General features: G+C 45.6%; 2 protein-coding genes across 8 annotated transcripts in view; one reads left to right on the top strand and one right to left on the bottom strand.

The window, feature by feature from the left end:
• Cdk5rap1 (CDK5RAP1 mitochondrial tRNA methylthiotransferase) overlaps positions 1 to 22,008 on the top strand; it is a 140,877-nt gene that overhangs the window by 56,553 nt on the left and 62,316 nt on the right. The window lies entirely within an intron of this gene.
• Positions 1,725 to 15,510, bottom strand: LOC120101703 (vomeromodulin-like). The gene is made up of 15 exons (XM_087655263.1): positions 15,452 to 15,510; positions 12,818 to 13,097; positions 10,387 to 10,885; positions 9,969 to 10,070; positions 9,236 to 9,391; positions 8,372 to 8,456; positions 7,975 to 8,032; positions 7,228 to 7,298; positions 5,894 to 6,040; positions 5,186 to 5,308; positions 4,958 to 5,025; positions 4,683 to 4,713; positions 3,521 to 3,581; positions 2,742 to 2,821; positions 1,725 to 1,965 (listed from the first exon to the last, which is right to left on the bottom strand). Exons 2-15 carry the CDS (start codon positions 13,080 to 13,082, stop codon positions 1,942 to 1,944), a joined length of 1,770 nt encoding a protein of 589 aa, XP_087511389.1. The 5' UTR covers positions 13,083 to 13,097; positions 15,452 to 15,510; the 3' UTR covers positions 1,725 to 1,941.

Raw genomic sequence — 22,008 nt, 5'->3', positions numbered from 1 at the left:
TGAATGCATCAGAGTGATGGATCCTGTTTACCCATCCAGTCTGTTAGTTTGTGTCTTTTTATTGGTGAATTGAGTTCTTTGATGTTGAGAGATATTAATGACAGATGATTGTTAGTTGTTGGTTGTCGCGGTTGCCAGTTAACCTCTAACCTCTACTCAATGACCTGGCGGCAGCTCGCTACCTGCCCCAATGTTCTGGGTTCCTGGATGAAACACACACACACACACACACACACACACACACACACACATATATACACATACACACACATACACACATACACATACATACACACACATACACACACATATACACACATATACACACACATACACACACATACACACATATACACACATACACACATACACACATACACATACATACACACATACACACACATACACACATATACACATACATACACACACACATATACACACATACACACATACACACACACACACACACACACACACACACACACACACACACCCTTATTTTTTAATATGCCTTAAACATCACAATGGTTAGATCCCTTTAAAACCTCCACGTGACTGATTTTCCCCATATATATAAATTTGTACAATTCTGGCTGTCTCTCTATTTCTGTCTCTCTGTATCTCTCTGTCTCTGTCTCTGTCTGTCTCTGTCTCTCTCTCTCATTCTGTGTGTGTGTGTTTGTGTGTGTGTGTGTGTGTGTGTAGGTCAAAGGGCAACTGAGGGTGGTTATTTTTTTTTCATTTTTTTTCTTTTTTTATTTTAAATTATCAAAATAATTTTTTTATTAACTTGAGTATTTCTTATATACATTTCGAGTGTTGAGGGTGGTTATTTTATACTGTCTTATCTTTTTTTTTTTTTGTGATAGTTTTCCATAGACTTGGCACTCAGAAAATAAGCTCTGTTGCTGACCAATGATCCCTAGTAATCTTGATGTATCTGCTTCTCCAGTCTCAGGAGATGTGTACTAAGATGCCCAGGTATCTTTAATGTGTGTGCTACAAGGCAGTGTGCTATAAACATTATCTTTGAAGGCACTAGTGTCTTGGCTTTTCCCTCAGGGTCACACGGCTAGGACTGCACTTACTGACCTGGTACACATGAAACCTTTTTTGCACTGTTTGTAGCTGTATCAGGCTCTTACCTGCTCTCATCCATCTCACATTTTCTGTCTAGATTGGGATTGTCCACTTTCAACATGGAGAATTTGGGTTTCAGCTCTGTTGGTTTTGATTCATAATGAAGAATTTAGACTCGGAGACTGTATTAGATTTCCATCAGCGTAACAAGGTATGCGTCTTCAGCAGGGGAGAGGTTAATATAAGCTCAGTGTTAGAGGAGCCAGGCTGTGACCTATTGTTCTTTGCTGTTAGGTCTGTGGCTAGCAGTTCATGGTCATGGGAAGCAAAGTGCTCCCAAGAGACAGGCCTCCCCATCTGCTTGAAGGGCAAGCTCCCAGTGACCTAAGAACCACCTGAGGCAGCACAGGTCCCACCTCCCCATAGCAGCAGGTGGGGAGCAAGGCTTTACCACCTGAGCCTTTGTGAGACTCCAGATCCAAAGGAAGACAGGGAGGGGAGGGGCAGAAAGGTTTAATCATTGTCCCCAGAGCACCTGAGAACACTGGATTCTGTTGTCTCATGTTAGTGTTCATCCCCAAGTAAGAAGTTCTTTGCATGCTTATGAATATGCATGAGCATTGAGGAAGAGTCATCACTCACTTTTGCATGAAGGGAGTGTTTATTAAGGAGCTGATTACAGCACTGCCCATTTCCTCCAACTGTTCTTGTCCTTGTCACTCAAGGCAGAGGACCTGGGCATGCCAGGAGACCATTGCTATTGTTTAATGAATCATAAGGATGGGCTGCAAGGGGCATGGGAAGAATTTGCAGGGGGTTTTGCTGTCGTTCAGTACTTTGGGTTCAGTAGTGCTGGCTTCAGCTTGCTGCCTGAAGGTCATTCTGAGGGGAGAGAAAGACAATAGTTTGTGCCTTTAACCCTGGAAGATGACTGCAGGCATGAGATGAGAATCGCCAACTCATCCATCCCCACCAGATCACCATAGCACTGCTTCAGGGATGGGGAGAGGACATCTGCCATTGAGGCCCCCTGGAGAGTTTAGACTATGAGAGAAGGAATTTGAAGGTGAGTCCTCTGGCAGGAGGGGATCCACTCGGATGACGTCAGTATCTACCCAGAGACAGCAGATTTACTACACTGACCAGTGTGTTCACAAGATCTTGAGTGAAGTACCTGCTGGAGCTGGCACCGAGCTGGCTGTTCAGTAACTGTGCTGTTTACTGTCATAACATAACCTATTGTGGGCCGTGTGTCTTGTCACTGTAGCTATAGCTCAGGGCACATTCACCAGGTCTGTTGCCATGATCAAGGCTGGCTTGTGGTAATGGCCCCTCATAGGTTCAGTATAAAAGAATGAGAGTAAGAAAAGCCCTGTGGACAGTTGTTGACATTCTCTCATCAGATTCTCTAGGGAGTCATTTAGGCCCAGCTGTAGGAAGTATAGGCTCAAGGACAGCTGAAGCTTTGAGTCCTGTGATATTGAGAAGCTGGTATTTTCTGAGTCCCATTTCCCAGTGCTTTACAGGTAGATCAAGAAGATATGCAAGGTCCTGGATTTGAGGCAAAGCAAAGCAAAAGAAACAAAGAAAGAAAAGAATTGTATTTCTGCAATTTAATAAAGATGGAGGAAAAAAAGAATTGTATTTCTGTTACTCACTGATCTCAGCAATTTGACATCGGAGTTCGTTAGAGTATTTGAAGACACTCCGTCCGGAATACTCATCTTTTTATACAGCTCTGAAAAAGAAAGTATCACCTTGTGACAGCAGTCAAGGGGAAATGACAACCTGATTGGCTTGTTTGACCACTGACACACGTGGGAGCTCTGACCTGTATGTGGCCTTAGGAGGAGTCACTACTACACCCATTCAACATGGTGGCATGAGTACTGTCCATCCCAGTCTATAGGATGGTGTATGGGAAGAGAGGCCCCCACAGCAGGTGGGAACCTGGTGCTCTTCTAACGCTGATGACTAGTGATGGACTGCCTGCCTCACCACATCCAGGACCTGATTGGATTGGCACAGTCAGTTGAGAGTCAATGCACTATTTGGCGCTACAATAGAGCTAACCAGGGATGTTTCCACCTGCCATGTGGCACCACCATCATTGTTGTACAATGAGGTACGACATAGATTTCAAGTGTTGTATCACTAATGTCATAAGGGTGAGGTCGCCTGTGCAGATGTATATGTTGACAATAGTGGTCCCGAGACACCTGTGGACAAGGTGTCCTGGGAGCTGCAGAGGAGGCACTTTGACCTGTTTTCTCCTCTACCACCACTTGCTGCCATTTATGCAAAGAGAAGGTGATGTACATGCAGCCCAGCAGATGACAGGGGTGACTTGTGCTTGGTGCTTCAGTGCCCTTTATGTGTCCTCCTCCCACCTCTCACGGGCACCAACTGTGCCCACAGTCACTGTTATTTCCCATACCATTGAATCTGGACCAGGCCTTCCTTGTGACTTCAGCCATAATGCCTTCTACTTCTTCCTTCTGCAAGACATGGGAGGACATTTTCAGTGGAGCCTTGTAGCCCTCTGCTTGGCCTCAGGCCCAGGAGCATTATCTCAGGCTGCTGGTTCCTGTGGTTCTCTAGTTGACAGGTCTGTCATGTGTCAAGATCAAATGTGGAGATGGATCTCCACGTATCCTTAGGGGTCTTGTCTTTGGAAATGTGGGGAGTCCCCATTGGGTGTTGTTTCCCTTGAGGCTTCTTGAGCAGGGGTATTGGCTCGGTCAGTGCCATCCTGCTACATGTATAGTAGGTAGTCTTAGGACATAGGAGGAATTTAGAGGTCAAAGGAAGACGGACTTTGAGCAGCTGCAGCCTGCTCTTATGTGGGTCAAGCACATTTTGTCTGGTTCTCTCTGTGTCATGTTGGTCCCTTTTCTCTCTTGGAACCCTCTGAGAGCAAGAGGTGCTGCTTCTACACCCATGCTTTCCCACTGCTCACCTTCCTCTGTGGGAAGTCACATACTGCAGTACTGGGTTGGGATGTCTCTGTAGCCATAGCCTACTGTCTGCACAGAGTGGGCACTCCTTAAATGCTGCCCCTTATCTTTCAGAGCTCCACTGTTTGCATACACGACTGTCACCGGTCTATGAGTAGCTGTGAGGTCAGGGGTCAGTCCTCTCAGTTCTTGTTAACTGAACCATATCCTGGAAAGCTCTGTCACTTCCCTCCTAAGGAGAGGCGGAGGGATTGCTGGCCTCGGAGTCACCCTAGAATCAGCTGCTTCCTGACTCCCATTTCTCAGTGTGGTAAAGGATGCGCTTTCCAATCCCATCTCTGGGTACCTGCTGTGGGTCTGTCTCTTGGAGGAGGCAGCAGGCTTTCCATATCTTTTCCCTCCTTTTTCTGTGTCTGTATGTATGCTCCTTGAAGTCTCCACCCACGTGTCAGTTGAGAATGGGTGGTTATGGTTTAAGAGCTCCTCAGTGAGCACGTTAGGAGCCTGGCTTTCTGTTACACAGTAGGTGTGTGCTCTAGTCCACATGGGCCTCTCTTTCCCCCAGTCTTAAATCCCTGTGTGTCTGGCTTTAAAGTGATTTCCCACCTATCATGGGTCAGTTTCCAGGGCACATCAACTTACAGTCTCAGGGGGCACCACACTGTGCTCAGACCTGTCAGTAACAAAATACAGAGAGACATTAGGTCCATGAGAACAGTACTAGTCAAGGTTAGAGTTCAAGTCTTGTCTCCACTGATTTCATGTGAGTCAGCCGTAGACTGCAGGCACTGCTTGGCAGAGTAGACCAGCGAATGAAATCATGTAAGCCTTCATTCCTGATTCCTGTAGTTATTCAAATATTTGCCCAGACCCAGATCCCATTGTGCCTGTGTGCTCCCCAGGGTCTGTTGTGGTACCTTGTGAGTTTGACGTCTGGTACCAGTTTAGAATTTAAAATCTTGCTGGCATGGGAGATGAATAATTTCTGAAATGACACAAGAGGGCATGTGTGAGACAAGGGGACCTGGCCTTTCCCTCTGCTGTGGGGACACCAAAGCACAATGGGCCTCAGGCTTTTGAAAAGAGTTTACCCCACTCATCCAGTCCTCCTTCCAGCCCAGTATCCTTCATTTCTCAGCACTCACCGTTTCCCCAGTGGCATAGGGCTGGCTGTCCTTTGTTATGTCAACCTTATACAGCAATCTGAGCATATTGTTTTCCTGGGGGGCAAAGGCTATATAGGTGATTTGTGCTTCCAGGTCATTCATCTGTTGTGAAGAAGAAGACTTCTGTTAGTGTGGGGAAGAGGACAGAGGTGCTGTATCACAAGTCAGGCATGTATCCTTCTGTCTTGGTTAATACTGCATTCTGTCTTGCAGGCTTGGACTCCCAGTTTGGGTGCTAGTGCAGCTGAGGAAACAGAAAGGCCAGGAGCTTTCCCACCAGTCCCCTGGGTTTACTTCAGCGTGTGGACCTTGGGGCAGAGAACTTGTGAAATGTTCCTTTCTATCAAGCCTTTCAATGATGAAGTGTGTGTCCCTGCCCTGTGTCTCAAAAGCTCTCTGATGACCGCATGTGGACTGTGTGGTGAAGATGCTTCTGTGCTATTTCACCTGATCGTGGTGCCTAGGGAAGTGGATGACACACTGGGACTGTTTCTGTTTAGTCCCCTTCCCCTCCCCTCACCCCCATCCTCTCAGCCTGCTCCTGATTCCCCAGCCTGATCACTATGATCATTGTGTGTCCTGCGTCGTTGGCCTTTTCAATCTTTGCAGGAATCTTTTCCCTTGGAAGTGACAGTGTCAGCTGATATCCAGGGCAGTGCAGCCCTGTGGCTGATGGAGGATGCTCACCTGAACAGAGCTCTGTTTGGCCACGTATTTCACAAGTGTCCTCAGTGCTGAGGAGGCAATGGTTATGGACACGTTGGCGTTTTTGGGATCTGGAGGCAGCCGACCTCCAGGCACGGGTACTGTTTTGTTGTCTATATTGGCTTTAACCTAAGGCAGGGAAAGCAGAGGAACACGCGTGTGAGTTCACCAGTTTATCCCTGGTGTGAGGGCTGTGTGTCCTGGCTGTCTCAGTGCGGGGTGAAGAGGCCTTAGTCCAGCTTTCCTGAGAGCCCCAAATCCTCAGCTGAAGTTGCAGAGCCATTTCTGACAGATTTCATGCACATGTGTGTGTTTACTAATTGTACTTTCTTTTGGACACAGTTCTAAGGAACTAAGGGCCATTCTCAGTCATGTTTCTGTCATTTTCTTCCTTCCCGTTCTCTTTGCTCCCTCTCCCTTCTGTTTTGTCCTCTTCCCTTCCCTCCCCCTCCTTCCTTTTTTCTTGTCTCCCTCCCAAGGTCCATAACTCATTATATGGAATATGTTCTTCCGTGTCATAGATTTCCTGGGTTTCCTTCTCCTCCTCCCCATCCTCCTCTCGTGTCTGTCACCCCCTCTCTCTTTCCCTCTCTGTTAGTTTCATTCTTCCTTTTTGTATGCTGTCTCCTGTAATATGTCTCAACTATAACTTCTGTTTGGAAGGGATGTCAGCACATGCAGTCAGGAACACCGAGAAGAGTGACCCGTGCCTGTCATCACTGTGGTTACGTGTTCTGTGCAGACTCCCTTACTCCTCCCCCTGACTGTAACATGTCATACTGTCTGCAGTCCGGCTCTGTCAGCACACTTGTAGAGTCTAGAAGGCTATGGGTCTCAGCCTAGCCGTGTGCTTTGTGTGTATAGCAGGTTGTCTGAGGAGCTTCCTCTCATGTTATGCATTTATTTGTGCTTCAGCAAGTGAGTGGATCTCCAGAAGAGAAGCCGAGCTAACTATGCCTCCCCCTTCATCACTTGTCTTGGTCTCCTTCTGCCTTCCTGGTTGGGTTGTGGGTGGCTGGAAGGAGCTGGTGCTTTTGTTTGTGTATAGATCACTGAGAGTGGAGATGTGAGCTGGGTCAAGAAATGCTTCTTGGTGTTGGAGTGCCTCAGAGACCATTGTCCTGTGGAGTTGAAGGTACAAGAGTGCTAAACTGACCTTGTCCTATCTGGGCACTCATGAGACTGACCCCAGGGAAAAGTTGAGGCATCTGCAAAAAGCCCATGTTTTCAGTCTTCCCATCATCTGATCTCTTGTGTGGCTGATGTATGCTTGCAGCCTTCATCCAGTTGCCATTGAAAAGCCAGCGAATACTTACGCAGTAGTCGATAGAAAGTCCTTTGGGAGAGATCCTGGCAGTGTGAACTTGGTAACCGAATAAGCCAGTAGCTGCAGAGGAGAAGAGAGGGAGGAATGGAGAAAATCCAGACAGCCATCAGTGGCCACTGTGCCTCAAACACTCTAGTTCTCATTTTCAGCTATAATCAGTATGGACACCTACTTCTGCAAGACACCGGGTGGAGCCCTAAATGACTTCTGTATCTTCCCGGAACTTTTGGTTTACCAGCAAGGATATTTTTTCCCCCTCAGGGAAGGAAAGACTGGCTAGCTAGAGCCTGCATTTGGTCTACTGTGGGACTGGAGAAATATATCCGGTTTCTTCCTTCACCTCTCTAGGTCGTTCATCCCAGTATGTCTCACTAACTCTGACTGTTGCCATGTTCTTAGAGATGCTGTGAGATTCCGTGATCTCACCCACCCAGAGATGAGGGCTTGGGGATGCCCTTGATCCAGACTCTGCCACTGAAGGGTTTTGGGTTGGGGAGATCCAGGCAGACCCCTCAGAGGCACTGGGTCCTATGCTCTTCCATATCGCAGAGGCCATCTACATTGAGAGAAAAGTCTCGTGGGCCATTGTCTTCTCTAAGAGTGCTGAGGAGTCCTTGTAGGTTTGGAGGGTGGCATCTAATAGGTCCATCTCCGTGGTGTGTCACCATATGAAATCTCCCTAGGTGCTGGGCCATGTCTCTCTCTGCTCTAAAAGGTATCCTAAGGAAGTACTCACTGTTCTTGCAGTCATTGAAGTCACTGAGGACGATACCACAAGAGTCGGATTTTTCCAGCTGTGAAGTGAGCACAGGGAGCTTAGCAGAGGCCTGTCTTGCCATACCACCTCTTCCTTCTCCCCTTGGGTTCCCCTTCCAGGACTGTGATATTTCCCTGTCCTCTCCTGGGCTGAATTTATCCATGGTTGCCGTGTGCCATGTTTTGTAGTTGTGCTGCTAGGCGGTAGGGTTCAGAGGCTCTGATGGTCCTTGGTGGCCCATGGGCTCCTGAGAGTTCTGGCTTTTTTCCTTAATCTCCCCTAGCCTCAGGCCATTAACAGCCTGCAGGCTTCTTTCTTCCTGAGTTTTCCCAGTGACTTAGCTCCCTCAGGAGCCCTCCCCCTTCCCTGGACTTACATTTTCATTCATTTTTGCTGTCAGCACTATTGGGATGATGTCATTCAAGGGCAGAGACGTAGGCAGAGGAACAGTTTCTGTGACACTGTAAAAGAAGACATGTTGAAATAAGTGATCCTGGGGTTCCTAGATTCCTTCATGTGTTAGAGGCAGCATCTCACTGGTGGAGGAGATGTGTGATGCCTGTGTTCTCAGTACGTGGAGATCTCGGCTTGGTCTTTAAGGAAGATGCACAGTCACCTGGCCAGAGCACAGGACACCTAGCCCCGAGGTTCACATGGACGGCTTCATCCTTCAGACCCTGCAGCAAGTGTGTTCACAGTTCTGTTTGTTGTCTTGTTGTAGTTGTGAATCTGAACTCACAACTTTCAATGCTCTAGCTAAAGAAAATGTAATGAATCCTTCCTTGGGCATAGCAGAGGGAAATAGAAAAAGTGAGAGCTGGGTCTTTGCAGGGTGAAAGTAATTCCAGCTTTGTCAATGTGAACCCAAGTCTGAAGAGCTTGCCTGCATGCTATGGTTGGGCCAAGAGAGAAGAACTCGGCCACTGAACCACACATCTGTCAAAGAGAGATTTTCACTGTGTGGCCCCCATGTTCTAGTCTGCCTTTTGAATCTGGTCAGTGTACGCTTTATCAAATATATGGGATGGTTTACTAAAATAGTCTGGAGGAAAGATATAATATATGTGTGAGAAGGCTACTGTCTAACAAAGTAGGATGTTGCTTGTCAGCTTCAAGTAGCTGGCATTTGCTGATTGTCTATTGTATTATGGTGGACCACCCCCTCCCCTTGGGAGAGGAGCAGGGATCCTCTAACCCACGTTTGAATTAATCCAGTAATGAACAGAAAGGTTTTACGTACGTCTGTAGTAACTGGATGTTCATTTCCTTGACATGCATGTGGGTGTCTTGGACATCAAGGTTGACGCACTGGGTGTTGTTGGAGGAAACAGCAATGTTCATTGTTACATCCATGACAGATTGAAACTGCAATAGGGTGAAGACTGGCCCAAGCAAGCTGTGGAGAGGAAGGTGAGGCGAGTGGAGTATCTTCTGGGATATTTGGCACCAATGCATTGGAGATGGTCATTTGAGAGTGACCCTCATGCCGTGGGCCAGGGTCATCCTCTAGAGGGAAGGATTGAGCACCCCAGTCCACATGTCTTAGGTTCTCAGTCCCGTGCCACAGGAAGAAGAGACAGGTCATTTTTTGGCATTCATTCAATATTTCCCCCAAAATTGTCCTACTAAGTCTTGGGGAGGTCACCCAATCATTGGTGGCACAAGGTACCAGACAAAGTTTCACTCCCTGAGTCTATGGCTTGGACCTTCTACATTGAGTAGAAGTACATACAAGACATCTTCCAGGAGCAAGCCTGGGCTGCTACTGATTCTTCAGTATATGTATGTGATTTGTATGTATATGATATGCATATGTAACTCTGTATCTTTCTGTTTTGAGATACTGTTTTAATGTGCAAGGCTGGCTTGGTGGGAGGCCAGTCTTCTTGTGTTTAATTCTGTGTCTTTGTCGTCTGACTCATGTGTACCCAACTCCAGGCTGACTGAGACAACCATTGTGGAAATACACTCACCCTTCTCCTTCTACGTCGGCAGTAACTTCGGAGAGAACTTTGATCCCATCAGCTCCCATGTTTATATCGGTGCTGCCCACTTTTACTTGTTTCACCTTTAATCTGCAGAGTGCCAACAGAGACTCAGTTGTGTGTCATGGAAAGAGCCTGACCCTTGTGAGAAACGCCTGTGAGGCGGCGAGTTCACCACCAACTGATCTCTGTTAATCCTATGGCCCCGAGCTTCCCTCTCCACCATGTAAAGGTTTGAGCTCAAGAAATCCTGGTCCTATTTTCCAGAGAGAATTCCAGGGGAAATAAGTGTTTGTCTACGGAGGGGTGGCTGTCCCTAGGGTCACTGTAGGTTGGGTGTGTGTGAGATTTCTCACAAGCAGCTTGTTTGTCCAAAACCCCAGAGAACTGTTAAGAAAGCACTTACTTGAGCATAGTTTCTTGGATATCCATGTTGAGCAGATCTGAAAATGGATCCTTGATGTTTTCTGGGACCACACTCTTCACTTTGTCCTGAACAGCAGCTTTCAGACTGTCCACATTTTCAACTATGTCATCCAGAGGCTTCACGACATTGGAGAGCCCATCCCCATTCAGGAGTCCTTTTCCAGAGCCTTTGCCTCCACCAAGGTTTAGTAAGCCGCCCAGGCCTTCCTTGCCTGGGAGGCCCTCTGGGAGTAGCTGGCCAAGGCCACCAGTGGCCTTGGATCCTGATGAGGGCTTTGAGGGATCCTCATTACCTTCTTTGCCTAGGAGTCCACCAAGGCCAAGCCCTCCTCCCCCTTGCAGGAGGGAAGTGATATCTAAGATGGAGAGCAGGTTAGAGTCCTGCATCGTGGCTAAGATATCCCCAAGCACGCCTTCCATGTTAACTTTATCACACTTCACCATGTCCTCAATCTGTGGGGGCAGTATGCTCAGGAGGTCTGCAAAAGATGAAGAGAGAGAGAGAGATCTGCTGTCAGTTTAGCCCTAGCGTCCTTCCTTTGTGGAAGAGAGCATCTTGAAATATGGGGCACAAAGGACTCTGTATTTTGCCTTCCAAGTCTGAGTCTTGTCCCTGCCCTAGTTAAGAGTCCCTGCCCTTCTTTCAGAGAAATCTGCCTTCCCTGATGTCAACAGCTCCTTTTAGCCTACATTGATGCTGTCCTTTGGTGAGACTGTGTACTTCCAAGGTACAAGGGCAGGGAGTGAGGGTGGAGCCTCACTTATGTTTGTCATTTTTTTCAGTCTTGCTCTCTTTTGTCCTTTCATTTACTTGTAATAAAAATGGAGTAAAGTATATTCCCAGACCACTTGCACTCAGCATGCAGAGTGTGCTGCTCTGGTCCTCTTGTGGGAGCAAGGGGCATCATGTCACCATTATTTTACTCATCTGTTTGTCCTGGGGTTTAGTGTCCACTTTCAGGTCTGTTCTTTAGAGTCCCCGTGGCTTCCCTGATCCGCTTGTCTGTCTTTGTTGGAGGCTTCTAACTGGATATGGTCCATGGCTTGTAGACACAGGAAAAGTTTATGATTGTCATAATCTGTTACAAGGTGTAGGGACTACAGAAGGAGCAGTGTCTCGAAGAGCAAAAGACAATGACTTTCTCTCTAGGCCATTGTGACCCAGGTTCCTCTGCTTGTTTGCCTCATCTTTCCCCCATCTTGAAGATTCTTGCTGCCTGAACTTGCTATATTGGAAGGAATTACTTCTGTGCCTTTGCATTTGACCAAGTCTTGGGCATTGGTGGCCAGAAAGGGGCTTATCACATGTTTCCCTCCATCTGATTTAAGTCGGAAGAGGGAGAAGAAATCCGGGGGAAAGGTGGAAGAGGCCGAGTCAGCCATGCATGGACAATTGTCACGTCTCAGTGCTCTCCCTGAGCGCCTTTCCGGCAGTAGGTGGAATGGCATAGAAAAATGTGAGTGAAGTGATGGTTGTGGTCAGCCTTGCTCACTGTACAGCTGAAGCTGTGTGAGCCAAGGGACATTTCTGACTCAAGAGAGATGCAGTTGAAGGGAGTCCCTGAAGCATCTCTTCGAGCCTAGCTGCTCCTTAGCCGAAGACTTCTGTGCCTCTGCACTTGGATTTATGAAGGGTGTTTGCTGTTAGCCACTCTGCTAGTTCATTGGCTAGTCCGTCAGGGCTCTGATGCAGGGCTTTGCCAGACCGTTGCTCCAGGGAGCTGCTAAGAGAAGGGTAAGGTTTTCTTATTGTTGTTAATTATTCTGACTCCTATCCATCTTCCGTTTCTGAAACAGAAATTCTTTTTGTGCTCTCAGCCTTTGAGAATCTTTCGAGTAGAGGTTTTTGTTTCTTTTCTTTTTTTTTTTTTATCTCAGGGAGCAATGTTTTATTGGGGAGGAGATGATGTGGAGAGTTGAGAGAGCATATGTGGTGAAAGGCTTGCAGGACAATATTATATTTGCCGTTTCCTAGTGCTGAACAGCAGGCTGAGGGCGAAGGATCTGTGGGAGTCGAGGTGAGCTTGAGGTCCTGCAAGAAGGAACCTGCCTTTTGACAGTCTCTGGATGGTAAGAATCAACTGGAAGGTAAATAGTGAGACAGCTTTTGAGGTTGAACAGTTCCTTTGTCCACGGTGGCACAAGCTTGTCCTGGACCAAGTTTGTGAACTTTAGAAGCAGCTGTATCATCTCAGAATGTTATAGGATGAACTGGATTCATGCTGTCCCAGAATTTATAGGTTTGCCCCAAGGTCCCTTTGCTCTAGAGGTACCAAGCAGATGTTACAATATCATCATATTTAAATACACTTGTTTAGAAAATTGGCTGAATTCCCTCTGAGCTCAAAATTAGCAGCCTGTGGTAATTGTAGGCAGGACTCAAGATGAGAAATGAATTGTATGTTACTTACAGGCCTGGAGTTTGTCACTGGAGAGGAAGTATCTGGCTGCAGGTGCACACTTTCCACCTCTGGAAGGAGCTCCAGGCCTTTTGGGAGGTAGCATGCGATTTTTGGCTGGATCATTGAGGCCTGGAGAACCTGGGAGAACTGCAGGGAGATTGACCGGAGCAGGAAGAGCAACAGGAAGACTGCGCACCTCGGGGGGCACTTCCACCAGGTCAAGTACTCCTGCTTGGATGCTCAACATGATGGCCAAGGCCTGGAGAACCCACATCTTTGTGGCTGAAACCTGCAGAAGAAGAATGGCTCACACACCACATTCCCAATGGATCTTAGAGCTGTCATGGCACTTACTCTAGATGACTCCCTGTCTCCTGTAAGAGCATGTTTTTGCCATTCTTTTTTTTTTTTTCTTTTCTTTTTTTCGGAGCTGAGGACCGAACCCAGGGCCTTGCGCTTGCTAGGCAAGCGCTCTACCACTGAGCTAAATCCCCAACCCTGTTTTTGCCATTCTTGACAGCCCCATTTCTTCATTGTTCGTGGGAATTTGGTCAGATACATAGTAAACATCTTGAGGAAACCTCACTTTCCCCTTTGTGTCTCTCCCATGGTTCAATATACCGTCAGAATTGGGTTTAACAAGTCAATGTATGCTGAGTCCAGCCCTGAGGTCTCTCTTCCTAGGTCCATGTGTATGTTTTCATGCTGTCATGTGACTTTACACCTTCTTGGTATTACCCGTCGCATAAATGTCCCTGCCTGTGGTTTTGTTTTCAGTGTTGAGATTGCACATAGGATTTTCCGTTTTACATCCTCGCTCTACTACTCTGCCATGTCCACAGCCCCTTGCAATGTCCCAGTCATCCTCTGCGAATGTGTCAATGTTCATGTCCTTTCTTACAATCTCAGGTCCCTTGCCCTAAGTATGTTCTTAGTGAGTAATTACTTAAGGACTTTTCCTGGACACCCTACCTAATTGTTCCAGAAAATCCCTTCTTATCCTGACTTCCCTTTTCTTGGGTGACGTAACTGATACTTGGTAAATCGGAGCTGTGCTGGACACTTCTGGAGATTGTTCCCTATCTCCCTATCAGAGTCCTTGCTTACCCTTAAGCTCTAAGTGCTTTTTTCTATGGCATTTACCTCTATTCCCTTTTGGGACAGGGTTTCATGTTGTTGAACCGGGGTTCTTGAAGCTTGCTTGGTAGTCTAGGGTGGCCTTCAAATCACAGAGATATTCCTGCCTCTGTCTCTGCAGTGTTGGAATTAAAGCCGTGCACCACCTTGCCTGGCCTGTCTTAAATCTAATTCCATGTATTTATTAATTTCTTATGCCGTATATGTGTGCTCAAAGGATGTGTGTGTAAAGCACATGAGAACGTGTTTGAGTTGGTTCTTTCCTTCTGCCATTTGTGTTCCAGAGATCAAACCAAGGCCATCGAGCTTGGAGACAGTTACTTTTACCAGGTGAATGATCTACCTTGCCCCTCTCTATCATTTAGTGCCATGCTGCAGTATGTGTCTATGACATGTTCCTTCATGATGGTAGGATGATGGCATTTCTTCCTTGTCGCCTGTCCAGTTATGTAAAATTGGGTGGTGGGTGTCTTTCCCCACCTTTGGCAAAGTTGTCAGGACCATCATCAAGTCCCTTCTGTTGGATCCTTACCCCAAGATAAATGAATGAAATTTGTGCAATCTGAAGTGCGCTTTATGAGTTCCTGATTATTAGAACCATTCACCAATACTTCAGCCACGACCCCAACTTTACACAAGCTGACAGATATATGGCTCCCATGACGTCAATGTCCAGCAATTGCTGCCCCCGACTGGTACCACTCTGACAATTAGTTGATGTTGTTTCAAATTTCATCTATACTGGCTCTCCTGTCATCTTTCAAATCTTGCTTCACCTCATCCTCATTGCCCACTCCTGTAGTCTCAGCGACTGAGTTTTCTTGGAAGTGAGCTGGCCTGTGTGTGAGAAGTTCTGATCTTTTTTTTTTTTTTTTTTTGGTTTTTTTTTTTTTTTTCGGAGCTGGGGACCGAACCCAAGGCCTTGCGCTTCCTAGGTAAGCGCTCTACCACTGAGCTAAATCCCCAGCCCTGAGAAGTTCTGATCTTAGAGGGTGAGTATGCTGGTTTAGGTTGGTACTGTGCACCAACACCAGCAAAATCAAGCCCTGTGGTGCCATCACCATCAGAAGGTGGTTCCAGTAAAGTGGTGCCAATGGCATATTCCTGTCATGAATAAATTCCTGTTTGGAAATAAACGTCAGCACATTTTCTCCAGGTTCCTCCATTTCCTGTCTGACCTATGAGAAAGCTAAACCGCGTGCCATTCATGTAAACACACTTAAGGAGACAAGACATGTGTGCCTGTTACTGACTTCATGTATGCTGCCCTGATCGATGTCTCTGGGAGTCCAGCACTCAGGTCCTCATTTTCTTATAGCAGTCTGGTAGCCCTTGTTACCCCCCCACCCCCAGCCCACAGTAGGCCCAGTGCCCTGCAGTTCAGCAGTAGAGGAACATTCTAGATCATCAGTGAGTAAGCCCTAGTTATCTGTCCAGAGGTGACCTGTCTCTTGCTCATTCTGTTCACTTTGCCCTTCTGTGTGGATTCCTCTGGGCAGTCCTTACCTTGCTCCTTGTTGAAGGTTTTGTCTTCAGAAGCTGCTTCTCCTGCTGTTGCTTCTGCTGTCAACTGAAACGCGTGTCCCCTTTTTATAGCTCATTCAGTGCCTCCTTGAAAGGTCACGATGGAGGAAGGGGCCTGATGTGGATGTGCTGATAAGACAGGTGTCATCAATCTGCATTCCAGAATAGCAGCTGACCTTTGTTCTTGCTTTTGTTGGCATGTTCCTATGCCTGTGAGAACAGATCTTGGGATGGCAGAGCTGGTAAGTCATTCAGAATGTGTGCCATGACTTTAGTGGCGTGATGGCTCTTTGTGTTGTCTTTTCAACCTTGGAGTGGGGAGAAGCCGATGAATTCAGGTCATTAATGTGTTTATGGAGTGTAATGTAAGGAGTCTTATCTTTCCTCTTCTTATTTTACATCCTCATAAGCCTTTTTATGTGTTTCTGCCCTGTATTCATTAGGATGTCGTGTGACTGCGTGTAATATCAAATGGATAGGGTGTCAAGTTATATGACAGTGATCTGTCCTTTTAAAGGCCTTTTATGGTGTTTTATAAGGTTCTATGTATAAACTGTACACCTAACTACCAACAGATTTGTAGGTATCCTTAGTACAGCTGTGGTGCACCTTCGGTCATAGTTTTATGTGATGACCTCCTGTCAATTCCTTGTCTCAGGGATGAGTGACAGGAAGCATTAGCCATATGTGAAGGTACGTGTGAGTAATCGATGCACAGGGATGGATGTTTGTAGTGACAAAATAATCTGATGGGAATATAGCCGATATGCAAGAGTATGTTAAGCAGACTAGTTCTATAATTGTGAGACCCCTTTCATTTTTTCTTTCTGTGGAATAACACAGGCCTGGCCTGAATGAAGAACTGTGTTTGCATTTATATTATCAGTAATATTCATGTATACTTTGCACATGCATGTTTCTTCAGTGAAATTTGATGACATTCATTTGCCACTACTGCTTTAGTGTCCCTGCCTCCTCCCATCGCTTCCCACTTCTCTTATTTTGGTTATTTATATCCTGTGAGTCTACTTAGGGCTTTCCACTTTTGTGTGGGCCATGTTCCTCTAATGTCTGCTAAGGTGTGACACTCCTTGTCCCCCTTCAACACCTGCCAATAGTTCCTCCACTAAGGTAGGTCTTTGTGTGGCATTGCTCCATCCATACTGGCCTCTTGACTGTTTTGATCTTTCAAGGTATTTTGCACGTGAACACCGCTGGTTAGAAATGGTGTGTGTGTGTGTGTGTGTGTGTGTGTGTGTGTGTGTGTGTGTGTGACAGTCATGTACAGAAGGTAGCAGTAGAAATTCATACTTCCCATCCCTTCACGTTTTTTTTTTGTTTTCTCTCGTATGGTGTTACCTGAGCCTTGTTTTTGAGAGGTTTGTTTTGATTACTGGTTGATAAACACTTAGCATTTCTTAAACTTCACAGTTTGGCCTGTCCTGAGTCTGTGTTAAGTACTTCCCACTATGAAAAGAAGTGTCTTGACCAAAGTCAAGAGCAACAAATGTCTACATATGTATATACCAGTATTTAGAACTTGATTTGACAGTATGAAGTTGTAGCAAAATAAGGGCTTTATCTTTTTTCTTAGTTCTAAGATCTCCTTCCTCATTTATGTTTGACCAGCTTACAGTGGCAGGCATCCAATCCCTCTGTGAGACAGGCCTTGCATTCAATCAAAAATCGCCTGGTTCTTCCCATAACCATCATTCCACTACTGTACTAGTGGGCACATCTTGTCATGTAGATCAGTATCATAGCATCTAGCAGCCAGTGCTGTGTCAACCCTTTGATTTTTTTTCTTTCCCTCTCAGAAGCATCCATAGTACCTTCTGGCACTCTGTAAGTTACTCAGCTTAGTGAGAGTTTGCTGGTCTTTTGAGGACAAACTGGTAGCTCATCAGAGCAACCTACAGCAGGAACTGCAGGGGAACCATTATGGTAGCCAGCACATGTTGCCTGGGACTTAGCAGCTGTATGTTCTGGCCTCCAATGTCTATAGGTCTAACATCTCTCATATTTGATGACTTTGTAATAGGGTGGACACCTGTGATGCTTACTTTACTGTCATCTTGGCACAAGGTTGACTAGTCATCAGAGAGAAGGGACACTTACGTGTGAGAATGCCTCCTTAAGGTCCAAGTTAAAGCATTTTCTTTCTTTTTTTAAAAAATATTTATTTATTTATTTATTTATTTATTTATTTATTTATTTATTTATTATATAAGAGTACACTGTAGCTGTCTTCAGACATAGCAGAAGAATGCATCAGATCCCATTACAGGTGGTTGTGAGTTACCATGTGGTTACTGGGATTTGGACTCAGGACCTCTGGGAAGAGCAGTCAGTGATCTTAACCACTGAGCCATCTTTCCAGCCCCCAAAAGCATTTTCTTAATTAGTAATAGTGTGGTTTGACCCATCCCTTTGTGTCTAATGCTGGACTGATGGCACTCCCCATGGTCTCTGCATCAACTCCAGCCTCCAGGTAAATGCCCTGCTTGAGTTCTTTGAGTTCCTGTTTGAGTGTCTTGACTTTCTTCAGTGATGGACTCTTACATGAAAGTGTAAGCTGAATAAACCCTTTCCACTTTGGTCATCACGTTTTGTTGCAGCATCCCAGAGTAGTAGCCTGTCCGGTTTGTTTACCTCTGGGACCTCCCTGAGCAATAACCTGAGGATTGTTTTCTGTGCCAGGCACTGAGATTTTTCATTCAATAACTCATGTTTTGGGAGTAGCACTGTCTAATCATGTAGGCTAGTTCTGTTTTAAAGTAATTTAGAAGAGTGTATTTTTTAGATGGGCATGGTGTCACATGCTTTAATGCCATCACTTGTGTGTCCAGACATGGAGATCTGTGATTTTGAGGCCTGCCCTTTCTACAGAGTGAGTTCCAGGACATGCAGGGCTAGTAAACAAGAACAATATAGTGTTTTCTGATTAGCTTACAAACCAGTTTTCTGATTAGCTTACAAAAAATGTTTTTATCTTTCTCTTCAATCTGAACTGTCCCTACCAATATTCCCCACAGGGCTGCCTTACTGGTCATAAATTCCTTGATGTGTTTTTAATGTAGAATGCTTTTATTTTTCCCTCATTTAATATGTAAATTTGCTGGTTGGCATTAGTGTAATTTGGCACTTGGGGCTTTAGAACTTGGAGTATGTCTTTCTAGGCACTTCTGGCCTTAAGTTTCTACCAGATTGTTAGGTATTATTCTCATGAGCCTGTTCTTACAAGTCATTTGACTTTTCTTGCAGCTTGAAATGCATTTTTTAATTCTGTGATTAGTGTTTTAATTAGGCTATATTTAGGGGTTTCCTTTCTGGTACTGTCTGTCTGGTGTCTCATGGACCTCTTGCACATGGATAGGTGTCTCTTTTCTCTAGACTTGGGAAGTTTTCTTCTGTGATTTCATTGAAAATCTGCTACATGCTGGGGCTGGAGAGATGGCTATGTGCTTAAGAGCACTCCCTGCTCTTGCAGAAGACTAGAATTTTGTTCCCCTCACCCACACACACCAGGCAGCTTACAGCCATCTGTAAGTGAGTTCTAGTGATCTGATGTCTCCTTGTGCCTGTTCAGGCCTCCTCATGGATGCATGCTTACATCCACATAGAAACAGTGCACAATGGAAGGAAACCCAGAAAATAAACTTAATGAAATGTGTAAACATTCTCCACGCTCTCAGCATGTTATTCTTCCTTCCCCATGTCCATGAAGTGAAGGTCGGGTCCTTTCCTAGTGTCACAGAGCTTTCCATGTTCTATGTGTAGACGTTTTTCTGTGACCTTTACTGAGTGATCCATTCTCTTGGTGTGGATGCTCACTGGTGTTTTGTTTCGGATTCATTTCAGCCTTTTTTGTTCTTTGTTGACTTTGTTGAACTGTTCTCAGAATCCCACATCTTGGATGGACTCCCTCTTTCAGTCAGCTCTTTGTTCTCAGTCCCGTGATGGGACTTTGGTTTGTGTCAGCGGAGTTGTAATCATTCCTTTGGATTCTTTGTCTGGAAGTTCTTCTAGGTCATTCTAAGTTGGGATCATAGAGTCAGAAATTTTTGGGAGGGGTGATGTGCTGTGTGTGTGTGTGTGTGTGTGTGTGTGTGTGTGTGTCTGTGTCTGTGTCTGTGTCTGTGTCTGTGTGTGTGTGTTGTTTCTGTGCTGGGACTTGCTCATCTAAAGTAGTTGTTTGATTTAGTCATTCTCTCTTTTTAAGGAATTGTTTTTCTTGATTTCCTTCAGTGGAGAATGTTCTATGTTCAGAGAATGTCAAGACATTCTTTTCTCTCTTCGTGGCAGTGGAATTGAGACTTCAGCAAGTCTCAACAGGCTGCCTTTGTGGTAAGAGCATGTGAGATCTCTATAGGAAGCATGTGGCCTATGTGGTGGGACGTAGCAGGCCTACACAGGGATGCAAGATCCTGGAGGAACAGGGCGGTAGGTCAGAAAAGAAGAATTCTAGAGGAGCTGGGTGTAATGTCAAATGTTGTGCCACCATAGAGAGGTGAGATCCTGGCAGAAACTATCACCTATGGCCAGGGAAGGTTTGGGTGGATTATGTGACCTATGTAGTAGAAGGGCAAAGAATGAGGATATTTATTAAAATCAAATAATGTTTTTATTACTTAATCACTTTACATCCTGCTCACTGCCTCTTTCCCAGTCACCCCATCCCACAATTTTTCCCTCTCCCATTTTCCCTTCTCTGAGTGGGTGGGGCCCCTCTAAGTATCCCCCCGACCTGGCACTTCAAGTCTCTGTGAGGCTAGGCTCTTCCTCTTTCACTGACAGCAAACAAGGCATCCTACCTAGAAGAACATATCGCACATACAGACAATAGCTTTTGGGATAGCCCTTGCCCCAGTTATTCAGGACCCACATGAAGACCAATCTGCACATCTGCTACATATGTGTGGGTAGGCCTAAGTCCAGATGTGTGTGTTCTTTGGTTGGTAGTTCAGTCTCTGAGAGCCCCAAAGGTCCAGGTTAGTTGACTCTGTTGATCTTTGTGTGGAGTTCCTATCCTCTTTGGGGTCACAATCCTTCCTCCTATTCTTCCATAGGAGTCCCAAGCTCCATCCACTGTTTGGTTGTGGGTGTCTGTATCTGTCTGAGTCAGCTGCTGGGTGGAGTCTCTCAGAGGACAGCCGTGCTGGATTCCTGTCTATAAACATAACAGAATATCATTAATAGTGTAGGGATTAGTGCTTGCCCATAGGATGGGGCTAAAGTTGGACTGGTTAGTAGTTAGCCATTTTCTTAGTCTGCTCCATCCCCCACCCCTGCATTTCTTGTAGACAGGATGAATTTTGGGTTGGAAGTTTTGTGGGTGGGTTGGTGTCTCTGTCACTCCACTGGGGTTCCTACCTGGCTATAGGAGGTTGCTTTTTCTGGTTCTATATCCCCAATGCTGTCAGTCACAGCTAAGATCACCCCACTGATTGTTTTGATTGTTGGGCACCTCCCTTATCCCAGGTCTCTGTCTCATCCTGAAGATGCCCCTTACTTCTCCAACCCTGTTAGTTGCAGATTCCCATTCATTCTCATGGCCATCTGGTCATCTCTCTTGTCCCTCCTCACACATGATCCTGAACCTTCCCATCCCCCTCCACATCCCTTCTCCTTCCCAGATCCCTCTCTCCACCTGCCTCTCATGACTACTTTATTTTCCCTTTTAAGTGAGATTCAAGCATCTTCGCTTATGCCTTCCTTCTTGTTTAGCGTCTTTGTGTTTGTATAGCATAGCATGTGTATCCTCTATTTTATGGCTAATATCAACTTATAAGTGAGTACATGCCATGCATGTCCTTTTGGGACTGGGTTACCTCACTCAGGATGATATTCTCAAGCACTATTCATTTGCCTGCAAAATTCTTCTCAATTTCATATGGAAAAACAAAATAAAGATAGCCAAAACCATCCTGAGCAATACAAGAACTTCTAGAGGAATCACCATCCCCGACGAAGCTCTACTGCAGAGCAATAGTGATTGAAACTGCATGGTATTGGTACAGAGACAGATACTTTGATCAATGGGATTGAATCAAAGACCCCAAAATAAGTCCACATACCTGTGGATAATTGATTTTTGATTAAGAGGCCAAAACCATACAATGGAAGCAATAAAGCATCTTCAACAAATGGTTCTGGACTAACTGATGTCTACATGTAAATAGATCCATATTTCTCATCCTGCGCAGAACTCAAGTCCAAGTGGATGAAGAACCTCAACATAAAACCAGATACACTGAACCTCATAGAAGAGAAAGTGGGGAATGGCCTTGAACACAGTAGTGCAGGAGACAATTTTCTTAACGGAACACCAATGTTTCAGGCTCTACAATCAGCAATTGATAAATGGAACCTCATGAAACTGAAAAGCTTCTGTAAGGCAAAGACACCATCAATAGGACAAATCGGTCGCCTCAGATTGGGAAAAGATCTTCATCAATCCTATATCTGACAGAGGGTTAAATATCCAAAATTTACAGAGTACTTGAGAAATTAGACACCAACAACCCAAATAAATCAAT

The sequence above is a fragment of the Rattus norvegicus genome, chromosome 3, assembly GCF_021556685.1.
Source record: "Rattus norvegicus strain SHRSP/BbbUtx chromosome 3, alternate assembly SHRSP_T2T, whole genome shotgun sequence".
Classification (NCBI taxonomy): Eukaryota; Metazoa; Chordata; class Mammalia; order Rodentia; family Muridae; genus Rattus; species Rattus norvegicus.
Note: the sequence above shows the minus strand (reverse complement) of the source record. Positions and strands in the feature narration are given on the sequence as shown.